Here is a 13,760-nt window from a genome sequence, read left to right as displayed (position 1 = left end):
GAAGACGGGCTCGAAGAGAAAATACTCACCTAACGTTAACAGATGTTTTCTGATTACATGCTGGACTCGTTACTAAAATTCCTACATGGTCAAGGATTTGCCTAAGACTACCTGACAGTAACAGAAAAAAAAAAGAAAAAGGGAAATGGTCAAATTGGGAGGAAATGAGATTTCTTACGATTTGAATAGAGGAAAATGAAATCTCTTGTAAAAAGGGTCATAAAACTAAAATAAAATTGTAAAAGGCCAAATAACCATTTCTCCCTCAAATTTGGCCCTGTATGATTCGAAATTTAGCAGCTTTGTCCTCAGTTACACTTTTGATTTAATATCACTTTTATCATTAGAAAAGTTATTTCATTTTTGCCCTTCAACCTCTAATGGATAATTTTACATTATAGTCAAAAGTTGAGGGATAAATTATTATTTTTTTCCGATGAAGGTGGACACATGAAATCTAATCCTTTCATGTGGGAGTTCTGTTAATGACAAGTCAAAACGAGACGATTTTTATCGCATGAATATGAATAAACTAAAAATTGGGCAAAATTGAGCAATTTTCGTTAATATATAAGAGCAACTTTGACATTTCTCCTTAAATCATGAAAATTCTACCGAAGGTATGTTTATTTTAATCTAAATATTTTAAAGAAAAAAAAACAAGAAAAAAATTAAGAAAATTTGAACTGGAATAATAAATAAGCAAATTGTTATAAATATTATTTATTATTGTGGATGTCTATCTTTAATAGAAAAATTAGAACTAGTGACTTTGGGATCAAGTCAGTTTTCTCCTACAAATATAAATGTTTTCCTTCATTGTAAATTCATCCATCAAGAGAAATAAAGAACTCTCCTCTCTTTTCTTTACATACGATATTCTTGCTTTATTATTTTATAACACAAATTAAATTAATGACAAATTTACCGTCATAGTGGAGTAATAATTAAATAAAGCAAAAAACTCAAATATGATCTAAATGACATCGCCTTTAATTAGAGGTTTACACGCCAACTTAAATGGACCCAAATTACATGAAGGCCAATGCCTATAAACACGTGTACTGCAGAAACTTGTGACAGATTTTGATGGGATTCTCCGTTAAATCTAACTAGGCGGCTTCAACACAGTGCTATGATATTTTAGGTACACTGTAAGGAAAGTCTGAAGATCGAAACAAGTGGAAGATCGAATCTGTTCCTCTTCTCCAAGTCAAGAAAACCAAATAAAGAATGTCAATTGCAAAAAAAGGACTGCAAAACTACTTGTTACAGCTTCAACAACACCCCTTACGAACAAAGGTCAAACCTTTTCCCCCATTTCTGATTTGTCTAGTGGGTGTGGGATATTTTGTGATGTGGGGTTTCTTTAATTTCTCGAAAAAGTTGCTCTTTTGGTACAAAGATTTCACCTTGATGTTTTTGCTAATTTTGTACTGGAGTATTGTTTGAATATTTGATGGCAGGCAATAACGGCAGGAGTATTGTCAGCGATAAGTGATATAGTGGCTCAGAAGATAACTGGCATTCAGAAACTTCAAGTCAGACGCCTTCTTCTCAAAGTGGTATGCTTCTCTTTCCATACATTTGTATTTTTACTACTAAAAAGAAAACATTTATGGTAGAATCGAGGTCATTATTGCCTACCACAGCAGGGTACCTAAGTTGGTTGACCATGGGACTTCCATAATTGAGGTTGAAACCCCTGCCTATGACAGCAGGGCATTTGCCTTCTGGGTTGGAGCTCATCACACAGGGCTTGCCTAGTGCGGATTATTTCTCCCGTGTGGTTTGCGTGCTATTGCACAAGATCAGAGTTTACCTATGCGCACCCAAAGGATAGTGGCTGCGGGTTCCCTAAAAAGAAAAATTATTGCAATTTTTATGTACGCCGATGGTTGCATTTATGTATCTGAGCTCGAGCACGATGTCTTTGTAAGTATGATGAAGCTTTAGTATTTTGTTCCACTGAATCATAGAAGCATCTATTCGTAAAAAGTTTCATTGACTGCGCTGAGTGCATGTTTCAAATTTATAGGTTCTTGGTTTTCTGTTTCTTTTGATAAAAGATCAGCTTGGTTACGTAACACTACCTTAGACCTCAGTCTCTTTCATTGCTTTTCTGATGATGGTGGTAATGGACCAGTTTACGTACATCAGTTAATACTCCGCACAGCCTGATATAACCTACAAGTACCTGTATTGAGTAAACCTGCCCATCAAGGTTAGAGCAGACATGTGGAGTGAATTAGCTTGGAATATAGAACTGCTATGGCTCGACCACTCAGCCATAAACTTAAAGTCTAGTCTCCTTATGGAATGCCAACTATGGATCAATTTTAGCCTCTGAGTGCATCAGGTACAGGAAGTAAACACAGAGCGAAACAATGCGGTGCTAGCATGCTGTTTGTATTAGATTGGAACTGGCAAATTTACACAAACTGTCACCCAGGGTAATGTGATGATGTGATCAGCTTTTCTCTAAATTTTCTTGAAATGACAGAATTAGCGTGCTGAAGAGAGTGCACATTTCAGCAGAATTGATCTTAAATGCACTCTGGTTTACTTTGCCACACATGACATCATTGTCTCTGCATCTTCATTTTTTGTTTTGTTTTAGAGGATCCCAATGTTCCAATCTCTTTTGGATAAATACTTCTGCTGTGCCCATCTGGTGGTTGAATGGATAACTTGATTTTAGATTCTAGCTTTTCGTCTAAACAAAGACTTTACAACTTGCGGGAAAAAGTGTTTTGGTTGTGAGCCACAAAGGATGTTACAAATATATTTCTTCTTTTGCATCAAATCTTTTTTCTTATGCTGGCTCTACTACGGGAAGGCTTCTGCACTGAGTCTTGGGACTATAGCCTTTGTTGCGGAGAAGAGGGGCTATTTCTGGCTAATCCTCTAATTCCTTATTCGAGATTGTCAAATCCTGAAACAGGATTGGGATCTTACAAGTTAGAACTGTAGCACTTTGGAAAATTATTTCTTGTCACGCCACTATACTAGGATATTAGGAGATCAGAAGCAAAGGAATGTATCAAATAGTTGCAACTAGTATGGAATGGTGCTTGAAAACACTTAATATCTTAAGTTGCTTTAAGGATTTGTCTTGGAGGTTTGAGAAACTGAAAGCTGAGCAAGTAGGTGCCAGTAAGCTTATATAATAAAACTTTATCTTCTGGCTCACTTTAATTGCAATGATCGAATGGAGCAGAATGGATACCGAGGATTCATACAGCCGAACCCAACTAGTTTGGTATTTAGGCGGAGTTGTTGTTGATGTAGGTTAAGTTTAGTTGCAATTCTGTGTCAAATTCTCTTCAATTTCAGGGTTGTTACTGACATGGCACATCGAAATCATTTGATTCATTTAGTATCGTTCGTGTCATATTCTTCTGCTTGTGCGTATAAGTTGCTATTTCGGATGTTATCATCTGCTTTGACTTGAACTACATGCAGCTTTTTGGCGTTGCCTATCTTGGACCATTTGGGCATTTTCTTCACTTATTACTGGACAAACTCTTCAAGGGGAAGAGAGACAAGAGTACAGTTGCCAAAAAGGTACTGAACTCTCTCTTCTTTGGATGATTTAGTATCAGCATCAGGAAAGCAGGATATGGTATCTTTTTTTTTTTTTTTTTAAGAATGTAATAGTATATTCATCAGCACAAAAAGCTGTGCTGGTAGCCAAATTTGCAAAAGATCCTGTAAGTTCATCTGCCCCTTTCTCCTTACAAGGACTCTAAAAACTGTAATATTTACTCTGTTTGAACAACAATTTTTTTTTAATCTTCTGTAAAGAGTTGTCTGTCTTCAAAACACCTAGCATTCCTTTCTCTCCAGACAGTCCACCATAGAGAAAGAGGTCAATAAACAGTGAGCTGGTAAATATATAAGAATGTGAACATGCATTTTGATTTTCAGGTGTTGCTGGAACAAGTTACTTCGTCTCCCTGGAATAACTTGCTTTTCATGGTTTACTATGGATTAGTGGTTGAAAGTGAGTTTCTGTCTTTAATTACCACTGCCTTTCAACTTTGCAACATACGTATAAACTATTTCATGGAATACCATTACACCAAATCTCAACATGTTCTACAACTAAAAGTCCAAGTAGACAAATATGGCCTTAAGCAATCAAATTAGGATTTGTCGAAGGGATTGACAGTAGATATTGTCAAATTAAAAGAGTTATAATTGCAAAGAACCTTGTAGATGCATCAGTTTAAAAAGAAAGAACCTTGTAAATTCATGTGGAAAAAAAAGAACAAGAAGAAAGGTACAAAAGGATAAAACTATATGTTCTGGCTACCTTTCTAATCAGCTTTTAGCAAAACCATTTCATCTATACAGACATACATTTTGTCCTGTGAGTTATTAAATTTGGACAACAATTTCTCCTTCAACCCTTATAGTTTTATAAACCTTGATGAAGTTACTAAGTTTTCATCATGTGGAAGTCTCAAATCCTTGAATTATATTTCTTGTTTAAACTATAGCGTTGTTTAATTATTTCAGAATTTCCTTCTTTTATCCTTGTAGGGAATATCCTCAAAATGAGTAGTTACTTAAAACAATGTCTGCTTTAATGGGTGTTTCATTCAAATAAATATTTGTATTATGTTTGGCTGGAGTAAAAGGAGAGATGGTGGGAGCAGAGGAAGTTTAAAAAGAACAGTGACACAGGTTTTCTACCCTTTTTTGCTGATGAAGTTATAGAGGAGCTCTTTAGCCCTCTGAAATAGGACTGGAGATTTTAGCACACTTCCATAAACTAGTGAAAAGGAGGAAATATATCTTTTTACCGTCATCCTATCCTAGAAACAATTGAAAAGAGATGATGAGTGCTTCATAAAAGGAAAGTAAACCATGAGTGTCTTGTTTCTTTACGATTTTCTTCTCCTTCGTGAAGCGATATGTAGCATAAGTTTTTGAAAGATCTGCAGGAATTTTTGACAGTCTGTCTCATTTATGTTTGCTGACCTTCGGTTAGTTAGAGGTATGATTACACAAACAGAACAAAGGATTTGGCTGAATATTATCTTGTATTTTGCACAGGTAGACCCTGGATACAGGTGAAATCTAATATCAAGAGGGAATATCCGAAAGTGCAGTATACAGCTTGGGCGGTTAGTCAAATTCGCCCTCTCCCGAGTCCAATATTTCTGTTCTGTTCTTTATTGAATGATAACTGTAAGTATTGTTTATAAATATGCAGTTTTGGCCAGTCGTTGGGTGGGTAAATCACTTGTACGTTCCACTGCAATTCAGAGTCATCTTTCACAGCATTATTGCATGTTGCTGGTATGCACCAATTCCCTGCTTGTTAGTGTTTCTATTGCAGGTGATTTTACAGTATGATTAACTTTTTATCAATTTGTAGGGGAATATTTTTGAATCTACGTGCAAGGTCGATGGTTTTGAAGAAGGCTTGAAATCCTCAAGTTTACATGAACATGGCAACATCTCCTTGTGTAGTTCGAAAACATTTAATATGGTAGTTTGGGGTGCTTATTTTGTTTCGATTTTCACTTTTTCTCTAATCCTTAAAACCGAGACATCTTTATTAAGCAAAAATGGTTGCATAGAGCAAGTGCATATGCAGAACGCTCCACACATGGCAATGTGAAAAGTTGTCAGTTGAAAAATGTAACGGCACTTCAAATGTGACTCAAAAATGCTAAAATTGTGGCAAGCGATTACAGTATATTATATTGCACAATCCAACATTATTTATGTAGCCATACTATCTTGTCGTTGACCAAATTGTCTTTGTTGCCTACACGTACTCCTCTTTGAAGACGAGAGCTGCTGATGTTTCTCTTACTACCATAATTTTACTTATTTGTGTACTGTGTTTTGGAATTCCAAAAAGGTGTGGAGAAAGTAACGTGCGATGCATTGCAACAATCAGCTGCTCTTTTCTAAACTTTCACACTTTTGGAATGCCAACTTGAGATTTCTCACACTACATTGCAACAATATGCTAATCTATTCTGGTTCCATATGTTAATTGTTTTGGTCAATTAAAGGTTACAAAATATTTTAGGAAAACTACAATCGTTTACTTATTACTGTTTTTATTTCCTGAATCTACCTTCTAGCGTTCTAGTTAATGGAGATTTTAATTAGGTGAGACCTTTGAGGTAGAGATAAATATTACTTTCCACAAATTCTTGTGTGGTATGTGCATTTTCTAATAGTCAGATAATATAGATCGGAAGAAGCGCAGCAGTAGCTTTCTATGTGTCATACAACGTTACAGGTTCAACCACCATTGTCCGAGCCAGGGGGGATTAAAACTATAAAACAATAAATATACCAAGAAGTTAATGGGGTTTGACATGTATTATTTATGCAAAAATAATGTTCTAAGCCTTGTATGTACAGTGTAATTTTCCGACAAAGGGAGTTTGAATGAACCCATTGCACCCTTACCTCCGGCCTGGGCAACCACTATAGATAATTAGTCATTGCTTTAAAGTCATATGATCAATACTATTATGTAATGCTGACACCATGTTACCACTTATTGCCATTTCAGAAATATGCTGCGCATGTTATAATTGAACTAATTGTGGCCTTGTACCCATTTTAGAAGTGAACCAAAGGCTGAGTAAGTTCGATTTATTGGAAAGCGAGTATGTGGTACTAGTAGAGATCAGAATTAAACACGAGGTGTGTGTATGTATATATACAACTTTCAAGAATAGTAAAAGCTGATGAGCTTTAGGATTTCAACAGTGGCTGGCTGGTATGAAATTTTCTCTGATCTTTGAAATATTTTAAGTATATTGGACGGAATGAATTTTCTCATTATATATATTCATATCCCTCGAAATTTGAATTGACGAGTACAGATTATATGTCGGAAAAAAAGTACTGAAATTATATCATCATATTTGTCATATACTCGTTGTTGTCTTCTAAAGTAGGAAATTTTGGATTTATTTGAATTTTTCAAAACTACAGTACCCTAAAGTTCCAAAAATCTCTACAGTACACGTGATTGAATATACAAAGCTTTAAGTCTTAGAAAAAACAACACAGGGAATTGTTAACACGCCTTTCCACATGCTTTCATTTTCGGATCATTTATGAAAGTAATTCAGTATGGCTACAAAAAAAAAATTCAGTATGGCTACTTCGTGTTAGTTGAGGAAATTTTTGCGCACGCAAATACATTTACTAAAGTCTTACACAATACTCCCTCCCTCCGTTCATTTTTACTTGTTCTGCATATTAGAAATAGTTGTCCATTTTTACCTGTTCAGTTTGATTTACTCTTATTATTAATTATTGGGTTAGAAAGTTCAAAGAATTCTTACTCGCTACACAACTTTTAAAGTATGTTTTATTGATTTCAACCATTAGATGACTTAGTAATAATTAGGAGTTATCTAGTAAAATTGTCATTCTATTTATGGCTCTTTTAAGGGGTGTATCAAGTCAATACAAGACAAGTAAAAGTGGACGAAGAGAGTAGAGTTTATTTTTCTCATCACTTTGCAGCACAAAAGGGCATTATGGATTTTATTATCAATAAGCTTGATCTATTTTATCGAGAACCGATAGCTAATGTTTGGTGAATAAATACTCACCTATGTTTACATCAAATTATATAAATTTACTATAATTGATTGATTTCATGAGGTGAGGACGTATATTAATGAATCATGATTAAGCGTTGAAAATTTATGTACAAATACATGACACACGTCTCTTGACTTACCTTAATTATACAATGATGGGAAGAACATGATGATGATTATTTACGCCAAGCTTCATCAAGCATGAAATACTATATAATTGGACACAAGGATTAAGAGTTGATCAAGGGTTTAAGTATAATATTGGTTGGCCGTTTCAAATTTCAAAAACCCACAAAAGTTTTCCTATATATTTTTGAAAGTCAATAAGAGTAAGTACAATCAGCCAAAGGGCTAAGGCAAATTAGAAATAGTCTTAGCCATGTACCCATTCAATTCAAGCTTTGAATAATTCACTACTATTGCCCTTTATTTTTTCCAGTCAAATCTTATTTAGGATGTCAAGTTGTCAACTATTCTCCCTATATATACGTCCCGTGTCCTGTCTTCTTTACCATAATAATCATAATCCCCACTCAACTTTTGGTTTCTCCTCTTTGTTTGCCAATCATAGATCATTAAGTAACATCCCTTATTTTCCAATTAAAGAACAAAAAAGATGGCAATAATGCTCCAATCTTCAAGTTTCTTGAATTCATATAATTCTGTTCCTTCAACATCATGTTGCAGTTGTAGAAGAGGACTGATAAGAGCGAATATTAATATTCCAAATAATCAGACATTTAACATCTCCCTTCCCAGGCTTCAAAGTCGAGCTAGATCAGTGCAGGAACAAGAGTTTATTAGTGTGTTATCAACCAGCAGCAGCCCAATTGAGAAACAATTTAGTCCGTCAAAAAGAATTGATCCTTTGGTTATCGAGAAGCTTTACGCAATCAAGGAGGCAATTGCAGATAGAGTGGAGATGCATAGAAATATTGGAGAACAGAGAAGCCAGTGGAACAATATGCTTTTGACATCTGTTAATGGGATTACACTAGCTGCTGCTACAATGGTTGGAATTGCAGCTAGCAGTGGTGATCCTATTTTGGGACTAAAAATGTCATCCACTTTGATGTATTTGGCTGCTACTGCCATGTTGGTCACCATGAACCAAATTCAACCATCCCAACTTGCTGAAGAACAAAGAAATGCAATAAGGCTTTTTCAAGATCTCTATAACCAAATAGAAACAACTTTATCAATCGGGCATCCTTCTGCTATTGATGTCAAAGCAGCTATGGACAAAGTATTGGCTCTTGACAAGGCATACCCCCTTCCTCTTCTTGGTGTAATGCTAGAGAAATTTCCATCTACTGTTGAGCCGGCTGTTTGGTGGCCTCAACAACGTCGAAGACACCCCAAAAGGGACACTGACAATGGAAACGATTGGAATGGATGGAACGGTAAATTGGAAGAGGAAATGAAAGAAATAACGGGAGTGTTAGGTAAAAAAGACCAAGAAGAATATATTAGGCTAGGGGAGAAGGCCTTGAAATTGAACAAGTTTTTAGCCATATCTGGTCCTTTGCTCACAGGCCTAGCGGCAGTTGGCTCTGCATTAGCAGGTCCTTCTACTCATGGATCTTGGGCAGCCATGCTTGGCATTGTCGGTGGCGCATTGGCAAGTGTAGTTAACACAGTAGAGCATGGTGGACAAGTGGGAATGGTATTCGAGATGTATAGAAGCAACGCTGGTTTCTTCCAGTACATGCAGGAATCTATTGAATCTAACTTGACAGAAACAGAAAGGGATAGAAGAGAAAATGGTGAGGTGTTTGAAATGAAGTTGGCACTGAAGTTAGGAAGGAGCTTATCAGACCTGAGAGATCTTGCTGCTTCTTCTTCATGTAAAGCAGAAGATTTAGATGAGTTTGCCAGCAAGCTTTTTTAGAGTAGTTATTCACAGTATAACGCATCGACAAAATGCAGTACATATCATTGTTTACGCGAGTAGGACTAACTCATTCTTTTATTCAATTGTAACCGCTTATAAGGCCAAGTACTTGCAAGTTGCAAATTTCAACTTGCTTGATTCATATTTATGTTTTGACTCTACTGGGAATGAAATATTTCAATATTTCTTGCCTTTATAGCTAATTATCTCCTATTGTCACTCGATAAACTGTTGCACCTGTGAACTTTGATATTGCCATTTACTATGAATTACAGCCCACTGCAGTATTTGTTGCCACTCCCTTGCATACTTTTGAACTCCCTGCCACTGAATTAGGATCTTGTTCCAGAAGATGCTTGAAGACAACTCACACTTGGAAAAAAATAAAATAAAGTGAAGTGCTCTCAACTACAATATGGTACACTGGACATGTCAGATTGTCAACTATACCCCAATGAGCAAGTTTATCTCTAGTATATAAAAGCTTATTTGAAGTTGCCTCATGATGAAGATCCACTTATGAGAACAAAAATTGTTACACAAGCCTTCCTTAAGGTGCCTTAAGGAAATCCCCTCTTAGCTTTGACATACATTCTTTTAATGGATTTTTTTTGCATCTGCCTGCATAGAGAGGAATTTGGAGAACAAAACACTCTTTCATGTTGATATGAATTAAGAAGCCGCTCATATATAGTTCAACTCGCTCAACTTTAATCAGTTTTTAGTTACTACTTTATTTTATTTTTAAATCGTTTACAATACGATTATAAGCTGTTAAAAATATAACTTATTATTGAAGAAAGTATAATTATGTTCTACTAATTAAAATCGGATCATTAATTTGTTTATCTATTTATTTTTATTCTTTTTTTTTTCTTTCTGACAAAAGATACTTATCAATTGATTTGGAATACTAATTCAGTAAAAGTTAATCCAACCTTTTGGACGGTTAATTGAGTTATATACATTAAGAATATGCCACTCCCCTAGCCTGCCAAAAAGTAAATAAGTTGGACGAGTTACACTTTTTACCTATCAAATGATAGATCCCTGGAAATAGTCTAATATCGAGCATTGAACTTATAACATCATATACTCCTTGGTATCTTCTAAAGTAGGAGTATTTATTTATTTATTTATTTATACTATATGAATATCTAAAACTACAATATCCAAAAGTTCCAAAAATCTCGCAAAATTGAAATCCACGTGATTGTAGAAAAAGGCTTCTATTAGAAACAACTTAGAGAATTATAAATACGCCTTCCACATGCTTCCCATTTTTGGCCGATTCTAATGACTGGAGTATATTAATTTTGATATTCTGTATGAGCTAAATTTCATCTCAGCACTTTGGAACACAGGTTGAGGTAATAATTTAATCATGCAAAAAGAAAAGCATGCATGTTGAATGTTTAAAACAGCGTGGATAATATATAATATATCCGAGAACAGATGTCTAATGTCTCGCGTTTGTTTATAATGTGATACCAATTTAAAATGTAAGCTAAAACATACGTATGTAACTGTATATTTTTTTCTCTCTCCGATTCATTATTATTTCTTGCTTGTAAGCAACTCGTCAATGCAGTGAACCCACTCAAAAGTATATACACAAGTCACAACAATCATACTCCTTCCATTCTAAAATGTTTGTCTGATTTTGACTTGGCACGGAGTTCAAAAAAATAAAGAAAACTTTTGAATCTTATGATTGTTAATTAAAGATGTGTAGAATGTACAAAAATGCCCTTTTAATTTTGTGGTCTTAAACATGTCACGTGAAAAGTTTGAATAAAAGAGTTGTCAAAAAAGAAAAAATATATTCTTTTTAAACGGACAAAAAAGGAAAGTAAGACAAACATTTTGAAACAGAGGGAGTATTTACTTTTAAGAAATGTGATTAATATTTATATCCAATAATAGAAGAAATATAATGGTTATTTATGACAAATAGTATCATGCATGAAAGATACAACTGGACACGAGAGTTGAAAAATAAAAATTTAAAATAAATAAATAAATTGGCAGAGGTATAGTTTTGGATGGCTGATTCAAATTTCAAAACCCCATAAAATTTTCCTACGTTTTGAAAGTCAATAAGAGTACGTGCAAGTAGCCAAAACGTAATATACCCAAAACATTTTCAAAAACTAATAGAGCAAATTAAACAAACATAAGAAATGGTCTTGGCCATGTACCCATTCAATTCAAACATTGAATAACTTGCTATTATTACGGTATTACCTATTGTTTTCAGTCAAATCATAATACTATTTCAATAATTGTCAACTAGTGTCCCTCTATATATATATCCCATGTCCTGTCTTCTTTACCATAACAATCATAATAATCTAAACTCAACGTTTGGTTTCTCCTCTTCCTATTCCAATCATAGATATCATCAGTTAATTAACATCCCGTTGAAGAACAAAAAAAGATGGCAATCATTCTCCAATCTTCAAGTTTCTTGATTTCATGTAATTCTGTTCCCTCAACATCATCTTGCAGTTGTAGAAGAGGATTGATTAGAGCGAGTATTAATATTCCAAATAATCAGAAACTTAAAATCTCCCTTCCAAAGATTCAAAGACGAGCGAGACCAGGGCAGCAACAAGAGTTGATTAGTGGGTGTTCAACCATAAGCACCAGCAGCAGCAGCCCAATTGAGAAACAATTTAGCCCTTCAAGAAGAAGTGATCCTTTGATTATCGAGAAGCTTTACGCGATCAAGGAGGCAATTGCAGATAGAGTGGAGATGCATAGAAATATAGGAGAGCAGAGAAGCCAGTGGAACAATATGCTTTTGACATCAATTAATGGCATAACTCTAGCTGCTGCTACAATGGTTGGAATTGCAGCTAGCAGTGGTGATCCTATTTTGGGACTAAAAATGTCATCCACTTTGATGTATTTGGCTGCTACTGCCATGTTGGTGACCATGAACCAAATTCAACCATCCCAACTTGCTGAAGAACAAAGAAATGCAACAAGGCTTTTTCAAGATCTCCATAACCAAATAGAAACAACTTTATCAATGGGTCATCCTTCTGCTATTGATGTCAAAGCAGCTATGGACAAAGTATTGGCTCTTGACAAGGCATACCCCCTTCCTCTTCTTGGTGTAATGCTAGAGAAATTTCCATCTACTGTTGAGCCAGCTGTTTGGTGGCCTCAACAACGTCGAAGACAGCCCAAAAGGGCCACTGACAATGGAAACGATTGGAATGGATGGAACGGTAAATTGGAAGAGGAAATGAAAGAAATAATGGGAGTGTTAGGAAAAAAAGACCAAGAAGAATATATTAGACTGGGGGAAAAGGCCTTAAAAATGAACAAGTTTTTAGCCATATCTGGTCCTTGGCTCACAGGCCTAGCAGCAGTTGGCTCAGCATTGGCAGGTCATTCTACTCATGGATCTTGGGCAGCCATGCTTGGAATTGTTGGTGGCGCTTTGGCAACTGTAGTTAATACAGTAGAGCATGGGGGACAAGTTGGAATGGTATTCGAGATGTATAGGAGCAATGCTGGTTTCTTCCAGTACATGCAAGAATCTATTGAATCTAACTTGACAGAAACAGAAATGGATAGAAGAGAAAATGGTGAGGTGTTTGAAATGAAGTTGGCACTGAAGTTAGGAAGGAGCTTATCAGACCTGAGAGATCTTGCTGCTTCTTCTTCATGTAAAGCAGAAGATTTAGATGAGTTTGCGAGCAAGCTTTTTTAGAGTAGTTATTCACATCGAGAAAATGCAGTACATATCATTGTTTATGCGAGTAGGACTAACTCATTCTTTTATTCAATTGTAACTGCTTATAAGGCCAAGTACTTGCAAGTTGCAAATTTCAACTTGCTTGATTCATATTTATGTTTTGACTCTACTGGGAATGAAATATTTCAATATTTCTTGCCTTTAATCTAGCTAATTATCTCTTATTGTCACTCGATAAACTGTTGCACCTGTGAACTTTGATATTGCCGTTTACTATGAATTACAGCCCACTGCAGTATTTGTTGCCACTCCCTTGCATACTTTTGAACTCCCTGCCACTGAATTAGGATCTTGTTCCAGAAGATGCTTGAAGACAACTCACACTTGAAAAAAAAAAAAAAAAAGTGAAGTGCTCTCAACTTCAATATGGTACACTGGACCAGGGGCGGAAATTACAATATATATATATATATATATATATATATAGGTAAATTTTTTGTGTTTATGTTCATAAATTAACTTTTGAACACTCTGAACAAATATAAAAGGTTAGCTC

At 35.3% G+C, this 13,760-nt stretch overlaps 3 protein-coding genes across 3 annotated transcripts; all 3 read left to right on the top strand.

Moving 5' to 3' along the window:
* The first annotated feature begins 1,044 nt into the window (after nucleotides 1-1,044).
* On the top strand, nucleotides 1,045-5,746 carry LOC132621700 (peroxisomal membrane protein PMP22-like). The gene is made up of 7 exons (XM_060336056.1): nucleotides 1,045-1,302; nucleotides 1,467-1,565; nucleotides 3,466-3,567; nucleotides 3,931-4,006; nucleotides 5,065-5,135; nucleotides 5,225-5,310; nucleotides 5,390-5,746. The coding sequence occupies exons 1-7, from the start codon at nucleotides 1,234-1,236 to the stop codon at nucleotides 5,439-5,441; spliced, it is 555 nt and encodes a 184-aa protein (XP_060192039.1). The 5' UTR covers nucleotides 1,045-1,233; the 3' UTR covers nucleotides 5,442-5,746.
* A 2,345-nt stretch (nucleotides 5,747-8,091) lies between these two features.
* On the top strand, nucleotides 8,092-9,643 carry LOC132623023 (probable F-box protein At4g22030). Its single transcript, XM_060337721.1, has one exon. The coding sequence runs from the start codon at nucleotides 8,215-8,217 to the stop codon at nucleotides 9,487-9,489; it is 1,275 nt and encodes a 424-aa protein (XP_060193704.1). The 5' UTR covers nucleotides 8,092-8,214; the 3' UTR covers nucleotides 9,490-9,643.
* Nucleotides 9,644-11,306: 1,663 nt separating this feature from the next.
* Nucleotides 11,307-13,629, top strand: LOC132622862 (probable F-box protein At4g22030). Its single transcript, XM_060337535.1, has one exon. It carries the CDS (start codon nucleotides 11,933-11,935, stop codon nucleotides 13,217-13,219), a length of 1,287 nt encoding a protein of 428 aa, XP_060193518.1. The 5' UTR covers nucleotides 11,307-11,932; the 3' UTR covers nucleotides 13,220-13,629.
* Nucleotides 13,630-13,760: the final 131 nt, after the last annotated feature.

This window comes from Lycium barbarum, chromosome 12 (genome assembly GCF_019175385.1).
Source record: "Lycium barbarum isolate Lr01 chromosome 12, ASM1917538v2, whole genome shotgun sequence".
Classification (NCBI taxonomy): domain Eukaryota; kingdom Viridiplantae; phylum Streptophyta; class Magnoliopsida; order Solanales; family Solanaceae; genus Lycium; species Lycium barbarum.
Note: the sequence above shows the minus strand (reverse complement) of the source record. Positions and strands in the feature narration are given on the sequence as shown.